Below are 25,833 nucleotides of genomic sequence, written 5' to 3' on the forward strand. Positions count from 1 at the left end.
TCCGTTTAAATCTATTTATTCAATAAATTAAGTTAAAAAAAAAAAAAAAAAAGCCGGAACAATAAATTAAATTTATCATCATGTGCTTTTTATCATTTGTGATGGGACCACATGTACATTATTACTACAACACCCGAAGAAGGTGTCTAAACCCACATATTCCCTCCTCCCAACTTGACGCGACAAACCCCCAACCCACGCTAGGCTTTCACTCGCCGGAGCCTCCGATTGAGACGCGATCGTTGAAGCGCTTTGTTATTGTAATGATTCCGAAGATTTCTTTGACCTTATTCCCAAAGCTTCCGGGATGGAGCCTGAGTTTGCAGTAGGCCCGAGCGACCTACTCAGAAGGCACGGCAGGAGGTCTGTATGTTTTCTGATGTATCCTTGTCCCGGTGTTGTGCCAAGGCACTAGACTCAGGGAGCAAATCTGTAATTGGATTATTATTTGCATGGGGTGGGACCGGATCGTGGCTGTGTAAGGCGATTTTGTGGACTGTATTAAAACATGTAAAAATTTGTTACCTGTTTGTAATATTTCTATATATGTGAGTATACAAAATTCCCCAAACACTGAACCCTTAGGCAATGGTCATTTAGCTGCACCAAACTGATGAATGTCTCTGTACAAGGAGGAAGGTCTCATCTCACAAAGGCCGGGATTGGATTCCTGCCAGTAATGTCACTTCCGAGTTTTTGACAATTCCCATGTCAGCACCTAAGGTTAAAACTTCCGTTTTTTTTTTTAATTCCCAGTAAAGAGAGTTCATTATTTCCATCTGGCCACGTAGCCCGTCCCCATCCGCACGGTTCCCATAATTCCCTTTTTATTAAACACGAAGTTCGAGCCTCTGTAATTTTTTCACGAGCAATCACATGGTCAGACACACAAGTTGAACAGAACAACTTCCTTAGCAGGATACGAGTGCCTCAGTCCCGGTGGCATGTCCTTTTGGTGGAGTTGGGTGTTCCCATATCTGCTCCCGTCCGTAGGTCACACCGCCCCGTTCTCCTGCCGTGGCTTGTGGACGGCAGACTGGGAAGCACTAAGCGACGGAGCCAAAGTGCAGAGGAATCCGGAGAGAAGGGTGAGTCCCAGCCCGCCCCAGGCACAGAACATTGACCAGCCATACCCGTGGCTGATGTCTTCTGGTAGACCATACACAGAGCGTGGATACCGAGACAGCTCGAAGTTGATGCCGGCTACACACGTGCAGAGGGAGATGATACAGCAGGTTCCTACAAAAAAAAAATAAAAATCAAGACGCAATTATTCCGGAAGTAGATATTACAGATCTGATGGCGGCAATCGATTTCCGAGACAATTCAGGTCTTTGATGCTACACAAACCACATTCCTATTTGAAAAATGTATCCTACATCTAATACGGCGGCTTTCAAGATGGCGGCCATGTTCTTGATGCTAAAGATAATGGTATCAGATATGCCGATTTCCATTTTATTGCTGAAATTAAAGGGAGTCCTGGGAATTTTGATGCCCTGTGGAATAGAATGGACACTGATCCCATTGCACCTAAAATAAGGATAATTGCCACAGTTAGCACCCACCCCAAAGTGCAACTACTTAGTAAAGAAAGTAAAACGCAAGAGGACTTAACATTAAATAATACAGAATTTTTTCCCCTAACCCCAGGATAGAGACCCCTAGTGATTATGAGAATAGTGGGGCCCCAGGTGACCCCAAGTGATGCAAATAAATGAAACCCTGGTGCACATGGCCAAATAGTAATCCTCTATCCACCCCACTTCTGCAGTCACATCCAAACGGGGTATGGATATGCGTTATATGCAGCACTTCAGATAGTCCCCAATTTTGTGATCTCCCCATTGGGTATCTCTGCGACTAGTCCCTTACTCCCTATTCTATGTAAAATATGAAAAAAGCCCAACATTTGACAAAGAATATTGGAGGTGTGCAAGCTGCTGGGGTTTGTGGTTTTTGTAAAAACTTTAAGGTTTATTTTAAATAATTTTTTTTCTTTGTGCTGTGTGATTCCCCACGCAAGCTGCTCCTAGCGATGAGATACTTGTCAGCAGATCCCTAGACATTTACCCACCATTATCCATATCAGGTTTTTCTTTGATAATCAGTCATCAGAGGGTTAATCACAGCCGAAAAACTAAATAGTACATAGTCTGCAATTATACAGCTCAGCCTCCTCCCGTGGGCTTACAGCCGTATGAATGACAAGTGACCACATAAACATATGGCCACCAGTCCCCGGGCAACTGCATTGATTTCATCTTTTCAATGCCGTATCTGATGACTGAAAGGATCCTGACACCGAGAGTCATGTCATTGCTCCACCAGATTTCTGACATTTAGATGTGCCAGAATTTTGCACCAAATATGAAGACAAAAAACAAACACCACACACCCCAGAGATAAAGTTATTTAGTTTTCATCTTAAAGGGAAATGGTCTTCAGATTTTATCCCATTAAACTAGTACTAGGTTAGGTCCCAGGATTATTAAATTACGCATTTGGGCAGAGGCAAACAGGTGAAATCTATCATCAGATCCACTTCTCATGGTAGATTCCTCAAGGCAAGTTTCCTTTAAAAGCAGGGTTACAACTACAGGGGTAGCAGCCATAGCAGCTGCTGTGGGGCCCTCAGTGTCAGGGGGGACCCGGCATCTGGGGTATTGGGTGTGAATATGTAGTATGTGGTGTGTATAAACTGTATTTGTATGTGTGTGTATATGCTGTATATGGTATTGTATGTATATGTTCATTCATGAGATAGAGAGAGATATGTGTATATACTGTGTGAATGTAACAACTCAATGTGTGTATATACTGTGTGAGTAAACAAATATGTATATTTTTAAAGGGAAAGGTGGGTCCCATCCAGAAGTCTGCTATGGTTCCCTGTCTCTCCTAATTATGCCCTTCTTTTTTTTTTTATTACACGGTATGTGGACACCATTTTAAGTCCACCCATCATGATGCTACAATAATTCAATGACCCATGGGGAGAAATTTGGCCTTATTTGTTAAAATTTGGTAAAATCATCTTTGCTGTGCACAGCAACGAATCATAGCGCATAATACATCCTGTTTACTGCTCAGGTAACATGAGAGCTGCTCTGTGATTGGTTGCCATTTCCTGTCAGATAGTTAAGGCCTGAAGTATTTAGATTGCTCCAGTTTTTTGGGTGAAATTCATCATCTGGGAAAGTTATGTGACAATAAATGGGCTACAGAGGTTGTCACTTAGGTTTATTCTTCTGAATATTCTTGGCGATGTAGAAGTGATAATATAAAGGAAAATAACAAAGCGTGTGGCAGCCATATTGGAAACCATCCAGTCTCTTCAGAAATTGATATAAATAAAACATCTTTTGTGCCCTGAAAAAACTTGTATTGCCAGACATAATAAATCAGACTGTGCCCAGCGTGACAAGATAATTTGCGAGGGGTCCCATAAGACCTCTTAAAACCCGAATCCCCCACCCCCCCCTCCTCCCGTTGTCCTCAGCTGCAGGAGTCCATAATCAATCTATGATCTCTTTGTGAAGAGACAAGTCAATAGCTGATAATTAGCTTATTCCATGACCTGAAGTGGAGAGAAAAGTCCTCTCACCTCCCATGAGAAATAGCAGCCCCGCCACATACTGCATTAGGTCATGCTCCTTACAGCAACCCAACACGCCTATGAGCCATCCGAAAAGGATGATGGAGACCGCCATCCCTATGAAGCCTGCAGTCATCCGGCGTAGATCTGTGGAAGGAACAGAGAATATTAGAACAGAACATATTTACTTGACCAGAAAGTAACTTTATAATGGAGGACTAAAGAGATCCAGCCCCCTTAGTCACAGCAATGCTGCATCTCTGTATGCATGTGCGCTGTTTTGCAGCTATTGTGACTAAAGGGGTCAAATCTTAGTACCGAAGCATGAAAATGGTGCCATTGCGCAGGTGCAATAGTGTAGATGCAGCCTATAAACTGTGGCCTCACTATGCGGATCTGGCTCCTCGTACTAAACCATCGTTGTCTGTGGACCGTGCAATGAGTTTGGACATAAGCCTAAATTGGTGGAAAGTCCGGTTATGTTTCCTTTGGCAGAGTTACAGGAGCAGTAAGCCGCAGCTGGTATCATTATCATATTAATGCTCCACTGGCACCGTATTCAGGTCATAGGCAGCCATTTCTATATCCAAGGCGTAGACTGCGTCAGGCACTTACAATAAGGATGTATATGGAGAGTTATAACAGATCACTCATATAGAGGGAACTGTATACAGCATGCAAGAAATTATGAAATTATACTGTGCATCAGACCAAATGGGAACGTCTACACTGGGATACTTTTAACATATTATATATACACACATACATATATATGCATGTGTGTATACTGTATATTTATTTATTACACACACGCTCATGGATCTAACAATCAGACATGTGTTCAGATAGGGGGGACGGGTAATAAGCCCATCATGGACCTCGCTGCCAGACTCATCAAAAAATATTAGGTGCTGAAATTAAACAAGTTTGATGTATATGGTTGGTAGGCAACTATAAACTCGGGTGGGCCCATTCGAAACAAGCATGTTCAGCCATCTTTGATTATGGCAGGTTACATAGATCCTTAAAAGACAGCTAGTGTCATAAGTGCCAACATTAGGTGGGCAAAATGTAGGCACATGCGGCACATTTAAGAGTGCGACATACCCCTTTTTGTTGTTAAACTATACTTGTAGGGGCACATTCAGGCACCAAGTATCCCCCCTACACCAGGGGTGTCAAAATCATTTTTAACAGATGCCACGTGGTTTCTTTAAAGGACATCTACCACCAGGATGAAGGACTGTATGAAAATGAGGGGCTCCAGGCTCCATTAACACCTAGCCCCTGAGGCACATTTGCATACAGTCCTTCATCCTGGTGGTAGATGCCCTTTAAAGGGGACAAATGTATAAATTTTCCAGCGCAAGCTGAGCTCAAGTAGTTACATTAATATAGAACAACCATTACAATCAAGTATTTGAGGAGGGGGAGGGGGGGGGGGGACACAAAGCTGAATATTGTTAAATAACCTTAAACACCTCCACAATAAGTATGTGTCCCTGCAGTAGCCAATAGTCAGAGTGTCCCCCACAGTAGCCACAGAGTCCCCCCGAAGCTACAGAAGTTTTGCCCTTTACTCCTGTGTGGAGTAAACATCGGATGTACACGGTGGCTGTATGCGGAGGTTGTACGCCGGCTTCAGAGCCAGATTGTGTACAGCCACACACACACAGAAGAGTAAAGACGACGACTGCTGTAGCTTCGGGGGAGAAGTGAGTATCAAAGTTACCCTAGCCCATATACTGCTCTCCTGACTAGCACAGCCTAGAGGCAGGGAGACAGGTCGGATAAACACAAGGTCGTGCCCTACACGGTCCATTCGTAAGTTCCTGTAGGCCACATCCATCCATGAAGGATACTCACGCAGAGCGTGCCACTCGTCTTGGCGGATGGTCTTGGTGACATTGATCGGCAGGTTTGACGGCAGCGAGGAGGACGTGTAGTGGTATCGGACTAGAGCGCAGCGCTGAACGAGTCCTGTAACATAAGAACGCACCAGTGAGAAGACGTCACATCTCAAAACAGTATTAGTGCACAATATGACCATTTTTAGCTCTAAAACTGGCAAGATAGGTGGAAAAGTTTTCGACTGAACGCCCAGACTACTTACTCCCCATATACATGCATGTTCAGCAGAGTGTGCATGTGTTTCTAAGAAGGAGAGGGGAGTAAACTCCATGATCCCAATCCCGGTTTGGTGGTAACCCCATGTGTGTGGGTCGCTCTGGCCAAAATTTATTGTACCGTGTAAGCCCAACTTTAGACCTCCATACACCTCAGGAGCTGTCAGGGGAGAAGAGTCTGTCATAACTTCCGAGTTAGGCTGGAGCCGGAGCAATCCTAATGCATCCTCAGCCGGCAGACCTGGAGCGTGGCCAGAACTAGGTCAGACGCTTCTCCTCCATCTGCATACATCCATCGCATTACAGACAAGTTTACAGAAAAATAATCTCCGGCTCCCTCCCTACGCCTCCCTATTTATGTCGATTCACTATAAAATGACTGACAAAAGCAACCAGAACATTAAAACCCAAAGTGTTATCTGGTACCAAGGTCTCAGCAGAAGATCCTAAAGAGGATTTGGCCTCGGGCAGCAACTTTCTGTAGTTTTACCATGAGCACGAGTTTATCTGGACTGCAGCGGTAGCTCAATAGTTAAAAATGAATCCGTAGCACTACAAACATCATAGCCTCGAGACGGATTCACACACACGGAATATCGATGGTTTTATTGGCGTTTGTCACTGGGTCCTTTTAGGACACAATCATTGCAGCCAATCTCAGGACGTCTACTGGGTTTCCAGAAAGAGGAAGTCCGATCGGATTGTGGGATGACGACATGCCCGATCCTCGACTCTGAGGGGAGATCATACGTTTGGAACAGTCTCTGCCCACTTCCGATTAAAATCAAGCGCATGCTTGGGCAAACCACGTGTGTGTGTGTGTATACACACGAGTTGGGGGGTTGAGAACAACACTCAAGGGTCGCACCATACCCCCTTTCCCTATACATATACATAGATGTAAGTATGGGTGCAGGACACTAATCTCCTTTAAAAGAAAATATACCGTCAAAATAAAAGATGATAAACCAGGTGCACTTACTCATAGATCCAGGCACCGTGACTGTGGTGATCCATGGCCTCTTTCATTCAAAAACTTCAACTTTCAAAATTATGCTAATGAGCCAGGAGGCTCCGTCTTTACATGCTGCTACACTGTCTCACCCTCTTCCCTGCTTCCTGTTGCATTCTTGGCAGCAGCACACAGTGGGAGGATGGGGTGGGGGGTGTTACTTGATGGTGGTGGTGGGGCTCTGCCGGAGCACGGCTCTGCTAGAGCGCTATGCCATGGGTGCACACCTGAAATTGACCTTTACCCATAGAGAAACACTGGCATCCATTCTGACCTAACAACCACCATCAGTTTCAGTGGGCATCCCTTGCAGGTTTTACCCGCTCTATGCACCCCAATTGGGGACTATGGGTGAATCGAAAAGATCTAACTCATGCCAGAAGTTAAAGAAGCTGCTTAGGATCAGAAAAACATCCGTCCTTTGTTCTAGTTGTTCTAGAGACGGCGCCCCACTTGTCCACAGGTCGTGTGTGATATTGCATCTCAGCTACAACACCAGTAATATAAGCACAGGTATAGGGATCACCTCCACTTCAATCCATTTCCATTAATCTTGGATTACGCTGCACAGTTTATACCAGGTATACCGCCCCTTTAAGTGCATGACATCCTCATTCATAAGTGCTCTCCCCTAAATCAGGAGCATTTTCTCACTACGGGAGATGTAGCTGAGCGCTGCCTGGACCGCTGCCAGCCTCGGCTTGACGTGTGCCCATGTTCACTAATGGATCGTATGAATCACTCGAAATAGAAATTCATAGCGTGGCTTTGGAAACACTGATGCCATCTTAATTAAATGACCACCGAGATATAGGAAATACTTACCCGAACGTCTCAACATGTAACTTGCTGACTTCATCCTATCACGGCCATTTAAATATTTAATGAGCCCCAAAGAAGAGAAAAAAAAACGCATTATGTGCTCGACATGTCCGGGGTTCATTAGCCATGTTCATGTGGTCTTAAAGGAGAAGTGCACCGCTAATAACAGATGAGGGTCATTACTGTCACATAAGCGCTAAACCGGTGCACATGGGCCATTGGGTCTAATAAGAGTCCAATGACCCAGAATCCAATGTGCTACATGGTGTTGGGGAGAAAAGGATCCTCTTAGAGATTTTGCATGGAACCAGGTGCTTAAAGGGCATCTACCACCAGGATAAAGGACTGTATACAAATGAGCCTCAGGGGCTCCAGGTTCCAAAGGTGTTAATAGAGCCTGGAGCCCATCAGGCTCATTTGCATGCAGTGCTTCATCCTGGTAGTAGATGCCCTTAAATGGTCGCCGTAAGGTTTGAATACTTGTGCAATCTATAACTATTTCTCCAAATTCCCATACACAGCTGAGCACTTAAAATCAAAATCCATCATGATAAACCAGGCACTCATAGATCCAGGCACAGTGACTGTGGTAATCTTCTTATATTTGTTATCCGATGGCCTCTTGCCTTCTAAAATCAACTTTTAAAATTATGCTAATAATCTGAGGGGTGTTACCAGAGGCCCCCCGTGGGCGGTTACAGTGTGTTGAGAACTTCCCCCTCCCAGGGAGAGGCAGAAGGAGGAGGAAGTGTTGGAAGAGCAGGGGAAAGGGGGAGAATGTGGAACACTCGTGTGAAATTGGGCCGAGATGAGTCACTTTATGCCTTACATGAATTACTTTTAGAGGCTGGAGGAGGAACTAAAAGCAGGAGAAAAGAGTAGTTAAAGAAAAAGTTGAATATCGGATCTTTAGCTGCAGTTCGCATTTCCGCATCTGCATGCCCCCATAGGTGCAGGAAATTCAAACAGGACGTGGGGGTCATGTGAAGGGGCGGGTTTACAAGTCGTGAGTAGGAGGAGGAGCTTGACTGCATCCAAGACTTCTCCCGCCTCCCTGACAAAATATCTATAGAAAAACCAAGGGAATAAAGTAATTTTCTGACAAATGCAGTAATACACAGGATCCACAAAAAAAAAAAAACATATAGGACATCTTAATACATTGCGGATTGTCTTTGAGAAAATTGGCGTGAAAATCCACATCTAATATGCACAGTTTTTCCATGCGTTTTTCATGTGGATTTAGTGTTGTGATTTGTGTGTGTCCTCCCCCCTCTTTCTGTCCCATACATGTAGGCTGAGGGAATTCTGCATTAAAACTACACACTGATCCAGATTTTTACTCTGCCATAGACTTCAATTTGCAAAAAACAAAACAAGAAAAAAAAAAAAAACGCAAACAAAAATCTGGGAGGACACACAAAAAAAAAAAAAAAAAACATGATTATTTTATATTACGCTCTGAACAAAAATTTCTACATGGAAAATGCATTGTCTACATTACTTTTTCCAAATCGCATTCATTTTAATGCTACTGTATTTCACCGCAGATTTTCTGTGTGCAGATACCCTTAGACCCCTATACAGACTTGTATAAGGTACCATTTAGGGTTTATAGAGTAGGTTACTAGTTACAGGTTCCATTTAACTGCCTGTATATATAGTTCTGTAGCTCACAAAACTCCAAACCTTATGTAATTGTAAAGATGAGAATTCAGCTTTACAATGACCCCAGCATCATGGTACTAGGCAGAGGTCGCACTAACATATTTCTAGAAGGGTAATAATACTCCTCTTACTATTTTTGAGGAGTATTTTTAGCCGGGAAGGAGTATGAAATTTTCAGTAATACAAGTATATAACTCATAGCTGTATATAATGTTGATAGACGCTAATTATATAAGAAAATCATGTGTCAGTATCTTCTGTGTATAAATAGCAGATAGAGGCAGTTATAGTGATGTTACATCATGCATTGCCCAGACTGGAGCCAACGCCACCAACCCCCAACCACACTGCGGCCCGCCGAGACCGCCCACCACCACACTGGGGCCCGCCGAGACCGCCCACCACCACACTGGGGCCCGCCGAGACCGCCCACCACCACACTGCGGCCCGCCGAGACCACCCACCACCGCACTGCGGCCCGCCGAGACCACCCACCACCGCACTGCGGCCCGCCGAGACCGCCCACCACCACACTGCGGCCCGCCGAGACCGCCCACCACCACACTGCGGCCCGCCGAGACCGCCCACCACCACACTGCGGCCCGCCGAGACCGCCCACCACCACACTGCGGCCCGCCGAGACCGCCCACCACCACACTGCGGCCCGCCGAGACCGCCCACCACCACACTGCGGCCCGCCGAGACCGCCCACCACCACACTGCGGCCCGCCGAGACCGCCCACCACCACACTGCGGCCCGCCGAGACCGCCCACCACCACACTGCGGCCCGCCGAGACCGCCCACCACCACACTGCAGCTGACACTGCAAATCCATGATGGTTGCTTTGTAAAATGTTTTTTTAAAAAATTAATTTTAGTTTATCTTTTTTGGTGTCTGTGTTGGGGGGAGGCGTTTTTTTTAAAGGTTTTTTATTAATTGAATTTGCGTCTTTGTCATTTTTTACGTGTTTTTACTGTTTGTGCAGTCCTGTTTCACATGCACCTCATGCCACCTCAGCACTCGCCAGACACGCAGTCCCACGTAACATATACCTCATGCCACCTCAGCACCAGACATGCAGTCCCACGTAACACACACCTACCACCTCAGCACCAGACATGCAGTCCCACGTAACACACACCTACCACCTCAGCACCCGCCAGCCACGCAGTCCCACGTAACATATACCTCATGCCACCTCAGCACCAGACATGCAGTCCCACGTAACACACACCTACCACCTCAGCACCCGCCAGCCACGCAGTCCCACGTAACATATACTTCATGCCACCTCAGCACCAGACATACAGTCCCACGTAACACACTCCTGCCACCTCAGCACCCGCCAGCCACGCAGTCCCACGTAACATATACCTCATGCCACCTCAGCACCGGACATGCAGTCCCACGTAACACACACCTACCACCTCAGCACCCGCCAGCCACGCAGTCCCACGTAACATATACCTCATGCCACCTCAGCACCAGACATGCAGTCCCACGTAACATACTCCTGCCACCTCAGCAACCACCAGACACGCAGTCCCACGTAACATATACCTCATGCCACCTCAGCACCGGACATGCAGTCCCATGTAACACACACCTACCACCTCAGCACCCGCCAGCCACGCAGTCCCACGTAACATATACCTCATGCCACCTCAGCACCAGACATGCAGTCCCACGTAACACACACCTGCCACCTCAGCACCCGCCAGACACGCAGTCCTACGTAATATACACCTAATGCCACCTCAGCACCTGTCAGACATGCAGTCCTATGTAAAATACACCTCATGCCAACTCAGCACCTGCAAGACATGCAGTCCCATGTAATATACAGGTCTTCCCTGACCTTATCACATCCACTCCTGTCAAGCCCCCTCCCCTCCATACACTTGTATGCACACAGTACCTGTACACCTTCTACTTGCAGGCAGCCATTACAGCTCTACTTCCTGTGAGGAGACTGCGTAGTAAGCCAAGCCCCTTTCCCGGAGGCTCCGCCCCCTCTCGTGACATCACGGCTACCCGGAGCAGCTCCATTCTAGAGGCTACCAGCGCTGTAGTGTGAGCTGAGCAGTGCCGGCCCGCGCGCTGCCAGTGTAATGTCCTGCACACCAGTGCTGTGCGCTGCGGACCGCTCAGCCACACACTACAGCCAGGGATAATTGCCAAGCGTACTTTTACGCTTGGCAATTATTCTGGGGAATAATGGCGCCTCATCATGCGTCTATGACGCTTGGTGAGGCGTTAATGCGATCTCTGGTACTAGGTAATACAGAGCTAAAGATAGGGGGCATCTGAAGTGACCAACCTGAAGTGATGACTGGTCATGAGTGGCTCTTCTCATCTTATTTGCATATTTCAAATTCCCTGTCTGCATTGAAAACAAGTGCATTGAGTGTGCGTGTATATGGTGAAGTCGATAGGAATAGCTTTGAGTCGAAAATCAGCTATTTATGTCCTCCGACAGTTTTGGGTTACAGATTTTTAAGGGGGTCTTCAAACCAGTGGCTGAGCATCAGGTTTCTTTTTAGGACATAATCATATACCAGATACACCATCCCCATCTGCGGCAGAAGGTGCAACACAGGTTATTTTAATGAAGCCATGAATATGAACATATAAATGCACTTTAATAAATTAAAGGGGTTGTCCAGTCACCAAAAAAAAGAAAACTTATTCAATAAACAGCGCCACGCCTGTCCAGAGGTTATACGTGGTACTACAACTCAGCATTATTCCCTAATAATGAGGCTAAATCATACACAACCCATGGACAGGGGGGGCACTGCTTTGGGAAGAAAGACTTAGTGCTTTTTAAATCCAAGACAACCCCTTTAAGAGCAGATCATGTAGGAAAAAAAAATTAATTCTTAATACAAAACAACTAAATGGATTAAAAAAATATTTCCAAAAAAGTTGCACTTCTGTGTATACAACAGAGGTAGATGTAATACCAGACACCGTTCATGAACAGAAGTGGTACCATTTCTGGGAATAGGTCAGTATTTTTGGACAAACCCTTTAAGCTGTGTTTACTAGGTGGAGTTTACAGATGCAGTCCTATGGGTCCATCCGTGATCACATGCGGAGGTAAAATTACAGATGAAAATGTAATGTTACCTCGACATGTGATAACTGGAAGCCTTTGGATCAATAAGCACTGCCTGAGGTTCGGGAATACACCAGAGATGGTTCTTCACTGGTCCTATTAGTTCAGCTCACAACTTTAACACAGATCCCTTTAAAACAAAGGCCAAGTGACGCAAGGAGTCATATGTCGAAACAGGTGGGATTCACCGGAAAAGCCATAAAGCCCACACAACAGATGGAGGGTCATGTGGTTGTGAGGGACAGCTGACAATATATTTTAAAACTAAAGGCCAGATTCACACATGGGAAAGTTTCAAGTTAAAAACTGATCCCTAAACCGGTTTTATTTTCAGTTATGAAAAATCTTTCTAAAAAGAAAACCCTTTAATAAAAAAAAAAAATTGAGGAAAAAGTTTACTTCACTAAACTACTAGCACCCCTCAGATAAGGAATGAAGTGTCCTTTCTAAAATTGCCTGTTTTATGTGAGATCTAATCATTTACCTAAGAAATATCTCCAACAAAGGCAAATATGACTCTTCTCTCAACTCATTACCCCATGTAATGAGTCAAGTTTAGTGGTTACAGGGTTAGTGTCACTTTAGAACCCCCCCCATCTTCTGTTCTATAGCACCTATGCTGCTGGTGTCATATTAAAGATAATGATCTCGCCTTCCAGATAATATAAAACTTATGACTTTGAGAGCTACAGAATCAGAGATACAAGAAGCTAAACACACAGTTGGAAAGGCAAGCTGCAGATAAAGATCCAGTTCCTGCGTGCATTTTAAATGCCTGTAGGTCCAGTTCTGTAGCTCATAGAACCATAAGACTGGTGGGATCTGAAAGATAAGACTCTTATCTTTAAAATGAAACCAGATACATGTGTCTAGGTATTAAATGATCAAATATAAAAGGTTTCTGACATGACACCACTCCTGCAACCACTACAGTTGACCCATCTCCTATGACAAAGTGAAAAGAGTCATATTTGCATGACTTTGGAGAAAATTTATTTACAGGTAAATAGAGAAAATTTCATTTAAAAGAGGGAAAACTAAATTCCCCTAAATGACAAAATCTGGTGACTGGCTCCCTTTTTTTTTGACCCACATTGTTTCAGAGGGGGTATATGGTATGCAAAAAATGTCAAAAGCCGTGTCATAAACAGACAAATTTGCATCCGCTGAGCATGCATGTATCCTGAATTAGTAGGGCAGACTGTATGCCCTTTTGAACAAAAGGATCAGGTACGTTGAAATACAAGAGCCCTATCCTTCTGCCCCTTCATCCCGAACAACAAACGCACACAAAATTGGCAGGTTCATCTGAGACTCAGTGTTTTTGATGAGTTAAAGGGGTGGTCCAAGACTAGACAGGAGTGTCCACCCTCCAAGCAGAGCCCGGGCCATAAGTGTGGGTGTCAGATGAGCATGCATGTTTTCTCAATGGGGTCAGGAGAGAAAGCGATCTCTTATCACTTCCAGATGAAAAGGAGCAGGCATGTTGAAACCCCATCAGCTCAATGAATGAAATGTCTGATAACAGAGAGCAATAGATGTCCCCGCACTCCTCAGTGGCTGGAGAGAAGATAAACTGTCCCATTAAGTAGCTCATAGTGTAACACCTGTTCTCCACATGTAAGATGATATCAGTGTCTATCCTTAATTATAAGCCCCGTCTCTCATAGTCCGTAGCCCGCCATGCCGCAGCGAGGTGCACAGAATTTGGCATCCTTACAAATTATCGTCATCCCGCATCCAGGGTAAAAGGATAGCGGTTAGTGGATTATGGAGGATTAAAGGCTCTGTTCATGGCTCGGAGATCTGCGCTCGGATAGATTTGATTGCTTCGCTGAACACAATGAGGAATTTCCTTCTACACAATTTATTAATAAAGTCTTGATTAGTGAAGCGATAGCGAGGGGGACGCACGGGGTGGCAGCCGTGTGACCCCCAAATTGCTTGAAAATTGGCACTTAGATGGGTCACAACAAGTTATATCCTCCTCATAGGATAGAGAAAAACTTAAAAATTGTTGAGAGTCAGAGTACCAGTTGTGAGACCCCTATTGATCACAAGAATGGGGGTCCGCTGTACCCCCAAATGCATATAGCAGCTGGTTGCACATGTGCCATCCTCTTTATGGCACTGCTGAAGGTACGACGTTCCCCTGAAAATAAGACAGTGCCATATTAATCTTTGCTCCTAAAGAGGCACTAGGTCACCTCCTTTCATTTTGGGGGTCCGTGGGTCCCCCATCAAACTTGCTGTAATCAGACTACTCCAGGGGATAATAGTCTGATTGCGAGGGTATGCGATGATAAGATTTCCACAGGGATCCCTCTAAACTTGCCGCTCTATTCATTAGTGAGGACCGGGTGCCCAAACGACAACTAGTACCCACTTCTTTATTGCAAAGTGCCAACATGGCAATTTCAGTAGTAACTTATAGCTCCCTGCCCAGTCAGAGCTTTCAATCGTATCAGTGTCCTGATGACACTGATACAGTAGAAAGAAATTCTGTGTATCATTTTAGCTATCCTCCAGGGTCCCCTGATCCATAAGAAACACAAGGCCTGGATTCGTAGCTCTAATGGTCACCCAGCTGTGTCCACACCAACTCTCGCCTCCAGTTGTCTCAGGTCCAGGATGTGTTTGAAAACAGAACCGAGCACGAAATGTCCTGGGTTTCCTTGAACTGCAGGAGAAGGCCTCGAGTCCTGTCTAGCAAACGCTATGCTAGGGTGACAGCCTGGGTGCCCACAGAGATTGCTCTAGGTGCCATGGGTTCGCCACCACTGCCCTAAACTATCCTGGATAGAGGATAAAAGTTAAACTTTGGACACGCTCTCTAAAAGGGTTGTTCCAACATAGACAAATTTATATAGGGAAATTTATTATGTGCTGGCGTATTATAATGCCCCCCCTGTGTCCCACTGTATACATCAAGAGGCTTAAGCCCCTTCCACACCAACATCACCATTATCATAAATGCTTGCAGTGCGCAAGGAGCAGTGATAAATTCCCCCCCTATTCCTTACCCAGGACCACCAGAGTCCTCACTATGAATCTCGTACTGTGGTTCCTGCACTATATTCACTTCCATGATGTTACCAAAGGGGGGGGGGGGGGATTTGTACACTACCGCCATATTTACATTGAAATTTCTTGATCCCCTTTCACCTATAGGCTGAATTTCCAAAAATATAGCACAGGGGATACAGGCAGTCCCCGGGTTATGTACAAGATAGGTTCTGTAGGTTTGTTTTTAAGTTGACTTACATTGTATGCAAGTCGGAACTGTATACTTTATAATTGTAACAGCAGACAATTTTTTTTTGGTCTCTGAGACAATTGGATTGTAATAAGAACCAGGATTAACAATAAAGCTTAGTTGCAGACCCCTTTTATAACTGTTATAGATGTTTATTGTAGCCTAGGGTTAAAGTATTGTAAATTAACAACTTCTAGAGGTCCATTTGTAACTAGGGGTCATCTGTAAGACGGGTGTTCTTAAGTAGGGGACCCCCTGTAGTGTCTTAGGTAAAACAACCCATTAAAGCGGGAAGGGATTTGTATTGCCTCACAGGCCTCATCACAAACAATAACAATCTTGGTGTGAAATAATTTGCTCCTCCCAGTCTTAAAATCTCAGTTTTGACCTTTAATTTGGGTAATAAGCAAAATAAGATAAACTAGGCCTCATTCATGAAATCTGACTAGAAGGGAAAACCCTCCTTGTTGCCCATAGAAAACAGCGGACAGGAGTGCGGGACATGAAGGCTCTGGTTACTAAGAGCAACAAGGACGATTTTTCCTTTCAGGTAGTTTTGATAAATGAGGCCTAGTTTCTGTGGATTGATCACCAAAGACGAGGCTGTTACAGTCTAGAGCAGTCCTGGTTCATGTTCACGTCTAAGCTACTAACATGGCCGACGGTGGCGCGCTGTGGAAACATTTCTGTAGGCTAAATACCTGCAGATTATCCGAAGGGGTGTAATGATGGTGCCCCCTATGTCTAGATGGTGGACACCAAAATTTTGGGAGCTGTTTGTTCTTGTCAGTGGGTCTGTCTGGGCTTCATGTAATCCTTGATCCAAACATTCTCTACGGGTGATGCCACACATGGCGTTTTGAACCCATTTTTGGTCCGCTTTTAAGCAGTCGGTTGAAAAACGCATCAGTTTTTGACCGGTTTTAATTAAGATAATTGGTGTTTAACAGACTGCATAGAAACGGACAAAAAACGGGTTCAAAACGCCATGTGTGGCATCACCCTAAGGGCTAGGTCCGAAAAGCCAAAATGGCGGGAAATTTGCTTCTCTCTGTCCAATGCTGTGCCCCCTCTTAGAGTCTATCAGTTAGGGAAAAAAGTCTTCTAGTGCATCATAGGGGCATGTCTAGCAGTAAACAAACTCTTCCCATGAGGTACATTACCCAAAAGTAGCCCCTGAGATACTGCCTATATCTCTGGTTCTATATCTTATAGAGCCCAAGATATGGTCATCTAAAGTGACCCCCCCAAGGCTCTATAAAGTGAATAATCTCAGGCAAAAAGGTGACTCTTCTCTGCTTACTTATACATGACTTTTGAGGAGATTTTTTTTAAAATAGGTAAACACATGACCTTTCATATAAAATAAGGATTTCTTAAAAGGACATTTGACACCCTACCTGAGGGGGCTGGTAGTTGAGTGGGGTAAAAGCTGGTGACAGTCACTTTAAGGATACATAACCACAGCCTTGTTAAAGGGGTTCCCTTGAGGTCTTCATCACAGTTTGATGAGTAGGGAGGGCTTGTAGGAGATGTGATCATTGTGGTAATTAGCAGGGGTACCACATAGGACCTCTGAAAACTTAAGACTTATTCTAAGGAATGGCCATTAATCGTTCAGAGAAGCCCTGTATTATTCTATCCTAAAACTGCAGATATAGTGGATAATCCCCACAGGCTGGGAATGTGCAATCAGCTCTGCACTAATAATAGTGTCTGCCCTCAATATCCGACATTCTTTTGGAAAACACGGATATAATTCAGGGAAAGCTCAGTGAACTCCTATGACTCCATTACTCACATCAATCCCAATATCCTGTTTGCATAGGGCTAGACAAAGATCCACAGACAGGAAGGGGTAGGTTAGGATTCTCCCTAGGGCATGTTTCACATAGACAGAGGAGCAGGGCAATTGAACAATTTCCCCTTTAAGTCATATTCACACATGACTTTAAAATGTGGATTTATATAATCATATTGGTAAGAGTCCAACACACCGGACTTCCACCCTTACTTAATTCCCCAATGTGGTACTCAGTTGATATGAACTTAAATGGGGGCCGCAATGCAGTAACCCAGGCTGGCCACTAGGCAGGCAATAGAGCTGTTCTGGTGGCCAGAAACAGCTCATCAGGGGGGGGGACCCCATTCTGCTTCCGGTTATATCACTTGGATTGCGACAGACATAGCCTTAAACTACTGATGAGGTAGTGATGACCTATCCTATGGATAAAACAAGTTTAAATCCCCTATTAAAGGGATTGTCACACAATTAAAGCTTGCGACCTATCTAGTATCTGGGACTGGAGGTCTCACCGATCACAAGAACAAGTGATTATAACACATCCCCTTTAATAATGGTTACACTAAGTCATGCTGTGTCCCCCTGGAGATAAGCAGAGGCAAAAGTGAAGTGGATGCTGCTTATTAAAGGAAATCTACCACCAGGATTGTAAAGCAAACACACTGGCATACAGGTGTGCCCCCCCTCTGGCAGGACCTGCTCTTCTTTTAATGTCCTGGTTTTTGCATAAGAAGGCTTTTAAACTTATTCAAATGAGTTTGAGGGGCTCCAGAGGTTTTAATGCAACCTGAAGCCTCCCAAGCTCATTTGCATAATTTAAAGCCTTTTTTTTTCTTAAAAACAAGGGCATAAGTAGCGAAAAGAAGAGCAGTTCCTGCCAGAGGGGGCAAATATCAGTATATCAGTGTACTTGGTTTACAATCCTTCATCCTGGTGGTAGATATCCTTTAAATCAGAAATTGGAAAAAAATCCCATATTATCCTGTTTTGTGCTTTTGCAGCTCAGTTTATAACATCCATAACCAGTCATCTATCATGTTCAATCTGGCCCTTAAAGCTATGCCCTCCCAGTCCGGATTTCAATGGCCATTTCTATTATTTTTCCAAAAGATAAGTGCAGCAGAGTCGTATCCAGCATCTGCTCCTATCGCCCTTCCCCCTCCTCCATAGACTGTAAGCAGATCTCTTGTTAAGGCTCATTTCCCTCAGTATATGAATCTTGTGGTTAAGTTGCTTGGGGTTTATAATCAGGCTATTATTGCCGTGCAATGACTTAGCCAAGGGCTAATACACACCAGTCTATCTGAACAATGAGAGCTGCAGTGTAAAGCATAGGGGAGGGGGCGAGTATAGTTGGATATCAGATGATTTCCATCCTTGTAGCCATAGCGTATAAGCAGGACTGTGAAATATGGATTTATATTCCAGCAGGTGTACTTACACTGCTGTGCTCTGTGCTCTCTGTAGTCAGTATTATGTATTGCACCTGGAGCTCAGTGTAACCATACTTTTGTGTATGTTGTTGGAAACAGCTGGACTCTAAAATATGGATTTATATTCCAGGATAGTAGATTCTGCAGGTGTCCTCACACTGCTGTGTTCTTAAGGCTGCAGTGGACTACTCAACATGACTCCAGCAAAGCTGTGGCAAGTAATTAGTTAAAGTCTAACATACTGCAGGAGCTAGGGGCTGTGTAACAGTTCAAAGACAGAGAGCTTACAGCAAGACACCCCCCTTCCCAGTGCACAGCAGTGTAAGGACATCCCACCCCCTTCCCAGTGCACAGCAGTGTAAGGACATCCCACCCCCTTCCCAGTGCACAGCAGTGTAAGGACATCCCACCCCCTTCCCAGTGCACAGCAGTGTAAGGACATCCCACCCCCTTCCCAGTGCACAGCAGTGTAAGGACATCCCACCCCCTTCCCAGTGCACAGCAGTGTAAGGACATCCCACCCCCTTCCCAGTGCACAGCAGTGTAAGGACATCCCACCCCCTTCCCAGTGCACAGCAGTGTAAGGACATCCCACCCCCTTCCCAGTGCACAGCAGTGTAAGGACATCCCACCCCCTTCCCAGTGCACAGCAGTGTAAGGACACCCCCCCTTCCCAGTGCACAGCAATGTAAGGACACCCCCCTTCCCAGTGCACAGCAGTGTAAGGACACCCCCCCTTCCCTGTGCACAGCAGTGTAAGGACACCCCCCTTCCCAGTGCACAGCAGTGTAAGGACCCCCCCCTTCCCAGTGCACAGCAGTGTAAGGACACCCCCCCCCCTTCCCAGTGCACAGCAGTGTAAGGACAACCCCCCCCCCCCTTCCCAGTGCACAGCAGTGTAAGGACAACCCCCCCCCCCCCTTCCCAGTGCACAGCAGTGTAAGGACAACCCCCCCCCCTTCCCAGTGCACAGCAGTGTAAGGACAACCCCCCCCCTTCCCAGTGCACAGCAGTGTAAGGACAACCCCCCCTTCCCAGTGCACAGCAGTGTAAGGACAACCCCCCCTTCCCAGTGCACAGCAGTGTAAGGACACCCCCTCCCCTTCCCAGTGCACAGCAGTGTGAGGACACACCTTCAATGAATACATCAACACTCATAACTGGATTTATTACCAGTTATTTGCAGTTTCAGTTAAAAAACAGATGAATAACGGATCAGTTTTTTTCACCATTGGAATTGTAATGGCGTTCGTTGCTATACGCTTTTACATCTTCCATTAGACCTTCATTTGAGTTGGAAGTAAAAAAAATGGATGGCTATAAAATAATGAAAGCCGGAAACTAACGGAAAGCAAAGCATCCATTAAAAGAAAAAAAAAATTACGGATCTGTTAAACAAACAAAAAAAATGTATTATTATTACTTTGCTATTAATCTGTCCAGACAAATTACAATCCGTTTTTCCAAAAATCCAAAACGCAGATGGGAACTGACCCTTACAAATGGCACAGTTCAGAAACAGATTCGCATATAGGAATCCTGTAATTAAAGCGTTTGCACCCCATTTAAAATTATTGATGCCTCCAGCACTGATGGAGTTAAGTCTGCATTTCACACGTTGCATTATGATGATCAATAGATCTGTCCTCACCCCCTCCTCCTGCAAGAATGTGACTTCTTAGCACCGAGGACTCGGTATTGTAACATAATGCATTATTAAAGGAAGAGCATGCAGGCGTGTCTCGGCTTTGAAGGGGTTAACGAGCACAGATTTTGGAATACAGGAGTGCTCCTTTATGGCCAGGCACATCTGTAACCTCTTCTGGGTCTCAGGGGCTCTGTGCTCATACTGCCAGGCTGAGCTTCATATTCAGCACCATGGACAGCAGCATCCTCCCTGCAGCAGGCTACACAACTACAACTCCCAGCATCTCTCTCTCTCTGACAACTTGAGGCCACAGTTAGAAAATCAGACCTATGTAAAGGATGCTATTTTGTTGGTTCTGAGTATAGAAACGCGAAAATACGGATGCCACACGGGCGTCATCCACTCGCCGTCCGTATTTTCGGATCACTTGCTAGGTGACATAATCATGTGACTGCTCAAGAGGTGGGGACAAGCTAGTGACAACATTTTTACTGTGCAAAAAACGGATGACAAAGGGACATACGGAGAGCAAAAATGGAACGCAGAGTTTGTGTGCAGGTCTTAAAACAAACCATAAAATATTTTCCGGACTAAACACTGTTCATGGTTCTAGAATCTTTACATCATGTTAGGAGTCCCCTATGGACCCACCAATAGGGGGCAGCAGTCCCATGGAGGGACATAATTTCCGGTCCCTGTACAATCCTATGATCAAGACTTAGATAGGTGTCTACTTGCTGTGGTCCTAACCACTGGGACCCCTAGAGATTGCAAGAATTGGGGTCTCTATCACCCCCATTTCTACGGTGCCTTAATACGGTATTACAGCGCAGTCCTTACCATATAATTAGGGAGGTAAAAGACGAATTAGAAAGTTACTGAGCAGATGTTAAAGGGGGTATTTAAGTTTTCCAACATCCACTGCTAAGGAGATTGTGGATATCAAATATGGGGCATATTGAATTTCAACATGTCCAATCTTTCTGATCTCATAGGAGCTGGTAGGCAAGTCCATGCTACCTGCATGAATGTATAAAGAAGCATAGCTATGGGCTGGACAACCCCTTTAAATGACACATTACAGGCATCAAGGTAGAAAAAGTTGCTTTAAAAGGGCATCTTTCACCTGGATAAAAGACTGTATGCAAACCCATGGAGCCTAGAGCCCCTCAGGCTCATTTGCATACCGTTCTTCATCTTGGTGGTAGATGCCTTTTAAATTCATGGTCTCATGGATTTCACCGCTGCGGTCATGGTGTGTGTGATCAGTTCCATCACCGTTACTTCCTAATGGATGACCTGGGAGTAGTATCCGCTGCACTCCGTTTGCTTCATCTGGATCGTTCCGTCCCCGAAAATATCTGCTTGTTAAGTGGTTGAGGAATGTGTGTCACCTTCGCAACGCGGCTGTGCGGCTCTACGGTTCTCCACGGAGGGTCACGTAATATCTTGACCTATATAATATACACTATCTGTGTAGAGGAGTGACTTTTATCTTATGGAACTACAATTCTCAGCATATCCTGACAGGAGTTGTAGTTCCGCAATCTCCGCACATATATAATGGGATTATTCCGATAAACAAACCCCCCTATTATACTCCATGCACATAGATCATGGAGAACCCCCCAAGAGACCCCCCGGCGAAGAACAACTCCGAATTATAATTAGCAGCGTCAGTGGGACATTAAGTCATCCATCCACCTCCCCTGCCCATTAAAATCTCATTACTGGACCCCACACATATTAGCGCCCCCTCCTCTGTACACAATGGGCCACCTTCATACACCTGGATATTAGGAGCTTGGGGGTTGCGTTGTAGTCCAAAGTATTAGCGCCATCCCCTATACAATGGATTGTTGGGGGTCATATAACTGACTGCACTGTATGAGGGGGGTATGTGGAGCACCTGAGGGGTCCTGATACTAGAGCACTGGGTAAATGAAGGGGTTACCCAAAGATGGTGAAGTAAGGAGAATCCATAACTTTGAAAATTAAGTGACCCCCCCCCCCCTCACCCCACTAGGCATTGCTAGTCTTTGCATTAGGCCTAAAGGGGTCCTTAATCAATGGAGGGGTCCCACCAGTGTGTCTAAAGATTTGGGGTCCAGAAATTCATCCAACAAGATGGTTACTATAACAGAGAGGGCCCTTACGTTCACCAAATAAGGGGACACACACCAAAAGAGGGGATACTCATACTGTCTATATAGTAGGGGTCCCACCGATCATTTAATGTAGGGGGGTCTTTAAACTATTAAGAGAGGGGTCCCATCTATAGAGGAGCCCCACTAGTCAATAGAGGGGGGGATGACATTTAGACATTTTTGGGGGGTCCCCACATTCTGCAAACAAATGTTTACCGGTTATTCAGAGGGACCCCAATTTCAGCCATGCAGTTAATATAGTTGGGGTCCCACTGATCAATTAATGGGGGTCTTAAAACCTGGTCAATAAGAGTCATTATAGCAAGTGCTCATTACAAGGGGAAATGGGGGACACCAAATGAGCCGAGGGGAGTCGTGACACCCCTTATTTGTCATCATCACTGTGCAGCACATATAAACCACTCTGGAGGTGCACTGTACCCATGTGTATGGGGGGTTGGTGCCCCCCTCCATTGCTGCATCTCAGGACCCTTCAGTTCAGGTCATCAGAGGAGGGTCCTGTGCGCCAAATGTAGGGACCCCCTAATGTATCAGGCATCACAGACAATACTGATACTAATGAACCCCTCTAAGGTCATGTGATCATACAGAATGATTGGGATATGATTAACCCCTCCTCCCCCCCCCCCCCCGGATGACCCAGCATGCACCCCAATAATGACGGGGGCGCCCCCTACCTTTTGCTATGAGCTCCTCCGTGTCCTTGTCGAAGCCGTCCCGGTGGCACTTCCTCCACAGCCCGGAGACGGTGGAGTTAAACCTGCGGGTGCAGTGCGAGTCCAGGGCCAGGTAGGGGCGGGGGGCGGCATAGGGCGGCACGGGCTCCCCCGCCCGGGTGATGAGCCGCAGCCGGGAGTGCGCCCCCCCGCGGAGGGGCAGGTGTTGCCCGGGGGTGTACATGTAGCCGGGGTCGTTGCGCTTCCCCCCCGGTTTCCTGCAGCGGTCCCGGTGTCTCCGGGCGTCAGTCTCATACCAGTGATCGGTGCACAGAGCCACAGCCAGCAGCGCCAGGGCGCACAGGGCGAGGCACAGCCCGGCACCGGCCAGCAGCCTCATAGCGTCACCGGCGGGGGGATCACACCCCGGGCACCGGCCCCAGCATCACAGCCTCCGCCACCGACACCGCGACACCGTGTATGGGGGGAGGGAGGAGGAGAGAGGAGGCCGGGGGGAGGAGCCTGACAGCGCCCGCCCCGACACAGGCAGCGGCTATACAGGGTCTATGCACTGTACTGTCCTGTGTATACAGCCCGCAGCCCTATATACTGTGCTGTACTGTGTATACAGCACTATATACTGTTATGCCCTGTGTATACACCACTATATACTGTACTGTCCTGTGTATACAGCCATATATACTGTACTGTCCTGTGTATAAGCCCTATATACTGTACTGTCCTGTGTATACAGCCCTAAGCCCTATAAACTGTGCTCTACTGTGTATACAGCCCTATATATACTGTACTGTCCAGTGTATACAACCCTGAGCCCTATATACTGTACTGTCCTGTGTATACTGCCCTGAGCCCTATATACTGTGCTCTACTGTGTATACAGCCCTATATATACTGTACTGTCCTGTGTATACAACCCTGGGCCCTATATACTGTGCTACTGTGTATACAGCCCTATATACTGTACTGTCCTGTGTATACAGCCCTATGTATACTGTCATGCGTACACAGCCCTATATACTGTACTGTGTATACAGCCCTATATACTGCACTGTACTGTGTATATAGCCCTTTATATACTGACATGTGTATACAGCCCTATATACTGTACTGTGTATACAGCCCTATATAGTGTACTGTCCTGTGTATACAGCCCTGAGCCCTATATACTGTACTGTCCTGTGTATACAGGCCTATATACTGTCCTGTGTATACATCCCAATATATATTACTGTACTGTGTATACAGCCCTATATATACTGTACTTTCCTCTGTATACAGCCCTTTATACCGTACTGTGTATTCTGCCCTATATATACCGTACTGTACTGTGTATACAGCCCTATATATACTGTACTGTGTATACAGCCCTATATACTGTCCTGTCCTGTGTATACACCCCTATATATACTGTACTGTCCTGTGTATACACCCCTATATATACTGTACTGTGTATATACTCCTATATACTGTACTGTGTATACAGCCCTATATACTGTATACTATACTGTGTATACAGCCCTATATATACTGTACTGTGTTTATACAGCCCTATATATAAGTATATATACTGTACTGTATAAAGCCCTATATACTGTATGCTGTATACAACCCTATATGCTGTACTGTGTATAAACTTATATATACTGTACTTTGTGCAAACCCCTATATATACACTGCACTGTGTAAATACACGCACACACATATACAGTACTGTGCATGCACCCCTGTGTATTATGTATTTATATACTGTAATGTATATACAACCCAACACAGGCAGCAGATAGAACCATCTATACAGTATAAATACAGCCCTGTATACTGTACTTTGTATACAGCTCTATATACTGTACTGTAAATCCACCCATAAATATATATGTGTGTGTGTATGTCTTGGCCCATTTGAAGTTCGCCAATAACCATCTGGATGATACAGATGGGGCCTGGGAAAAGCTCATGCGGTCGGATGAGGCCAAAATAGAACTATTTGGTATCAACTCCACTCGCCGTGTTTGGAGGGAGAAGGAGGATACAACCTTAACCGTGAAGCATTATAATAATAATAATTCTTTATTTATATAGCGCACATAGATTACGCAGCGGGGCACAAAGCATGTCAAATTGGTCCCTGACCCCCATGGGGCTCACAATCTAAACAACCTACAACATACTTTAGGGTTGGTTTTCTGCAAATGGGACAGGGCAACTGCACCAAATTGAAGGGCAGATGGGGCCCTGTTTGGTAAGATTTTGGCCAACAACCTCCTTTCCTCAGTAAAAACATTGCAAATTAGTAAAAGAAGCCTTTGTATCCACTTTCATGGGACAATATTAAGCTCACTCCACTGTGGGGGTCATCACTGATGGTTTACTATAAAATGGCCTTGCCGGGTCACAAACTAAAAGAGAATACATATTACTACTTATATACAGTGAAAGTAATTTTCAAATGACCACCAAAAATCGCATTGAAAAGTGGTCTTCTTATAGAAGCAATGTAA

The 25,833-nt window shown here is 45.5% G+C and overlaps 1 protein-coding gene across 1 annotated transcript; it reads right to left on the reverse strand.

The window, feature by feature from the left end:
- LOC140071234 (transmembrane protein 178B-like) lies at nt 1-23,841 on the reverse strand. The gene is made up of 4 exons (XM_072118694.1): nt 23,336-23,841; nt 5,465-5,578; nt 3,608-3,745; nt 1-1,239 (listed from the first exon to the last, which is right to left on the reverse strand). Exons 1-4 carry the CDS (start codon nt 23,712-23,714, stop codon nt 995-997), a joined length of 876 nt encoding a protein of 291 aa, XP_071974795.1. The 5' UTR covers nt 23,715-23,841; the 3' UTR covers nt 1-994.
- Between the last annotated feature and the right edge of the window lie 1,992 nt (nt 23,842-25,833).

Source organism: Engystomops pustulosus, chromosome 7 (genome assembly GCF_040894005.1).
Source record: "Engystomops pustulosus chromosome 7, aEngPut4.maternal, whole genome shotgun sequence".
Classification (NCBI taxonomy): Eukaryota; Metazoa; Chordata; class Amphibia; order Anura; family Leptodactylidae; genus Engystomops; species Engystomops pustulosus.

Excerpts from the sequence above, each read along its gene's own strand:
- LOC140071234 (XM_072118694.1), bottom strand. The coding sequence starts at position 23,714 with ATGAGGCTGCTGGCCGGTGCCGGGCTGTGCCTCGCCCTGTGCGCCCTG. Across the intron at positions 5,579-23,335 it reads GGAGGAGCTCATAGCAAAAG|GACTCGTTCAGCGCTGCGCT; the intron begins GTAGGGGGCGCC and ends CTTATGTTACAG. Across the intron at positions 3,746-5,464 it reads AGACGAGTGGCACGCTCTGC|ATCTACGCCGGATGACTGCA; the intron begins GTGAGTATCCTT and ends TTCCTTCCACAG.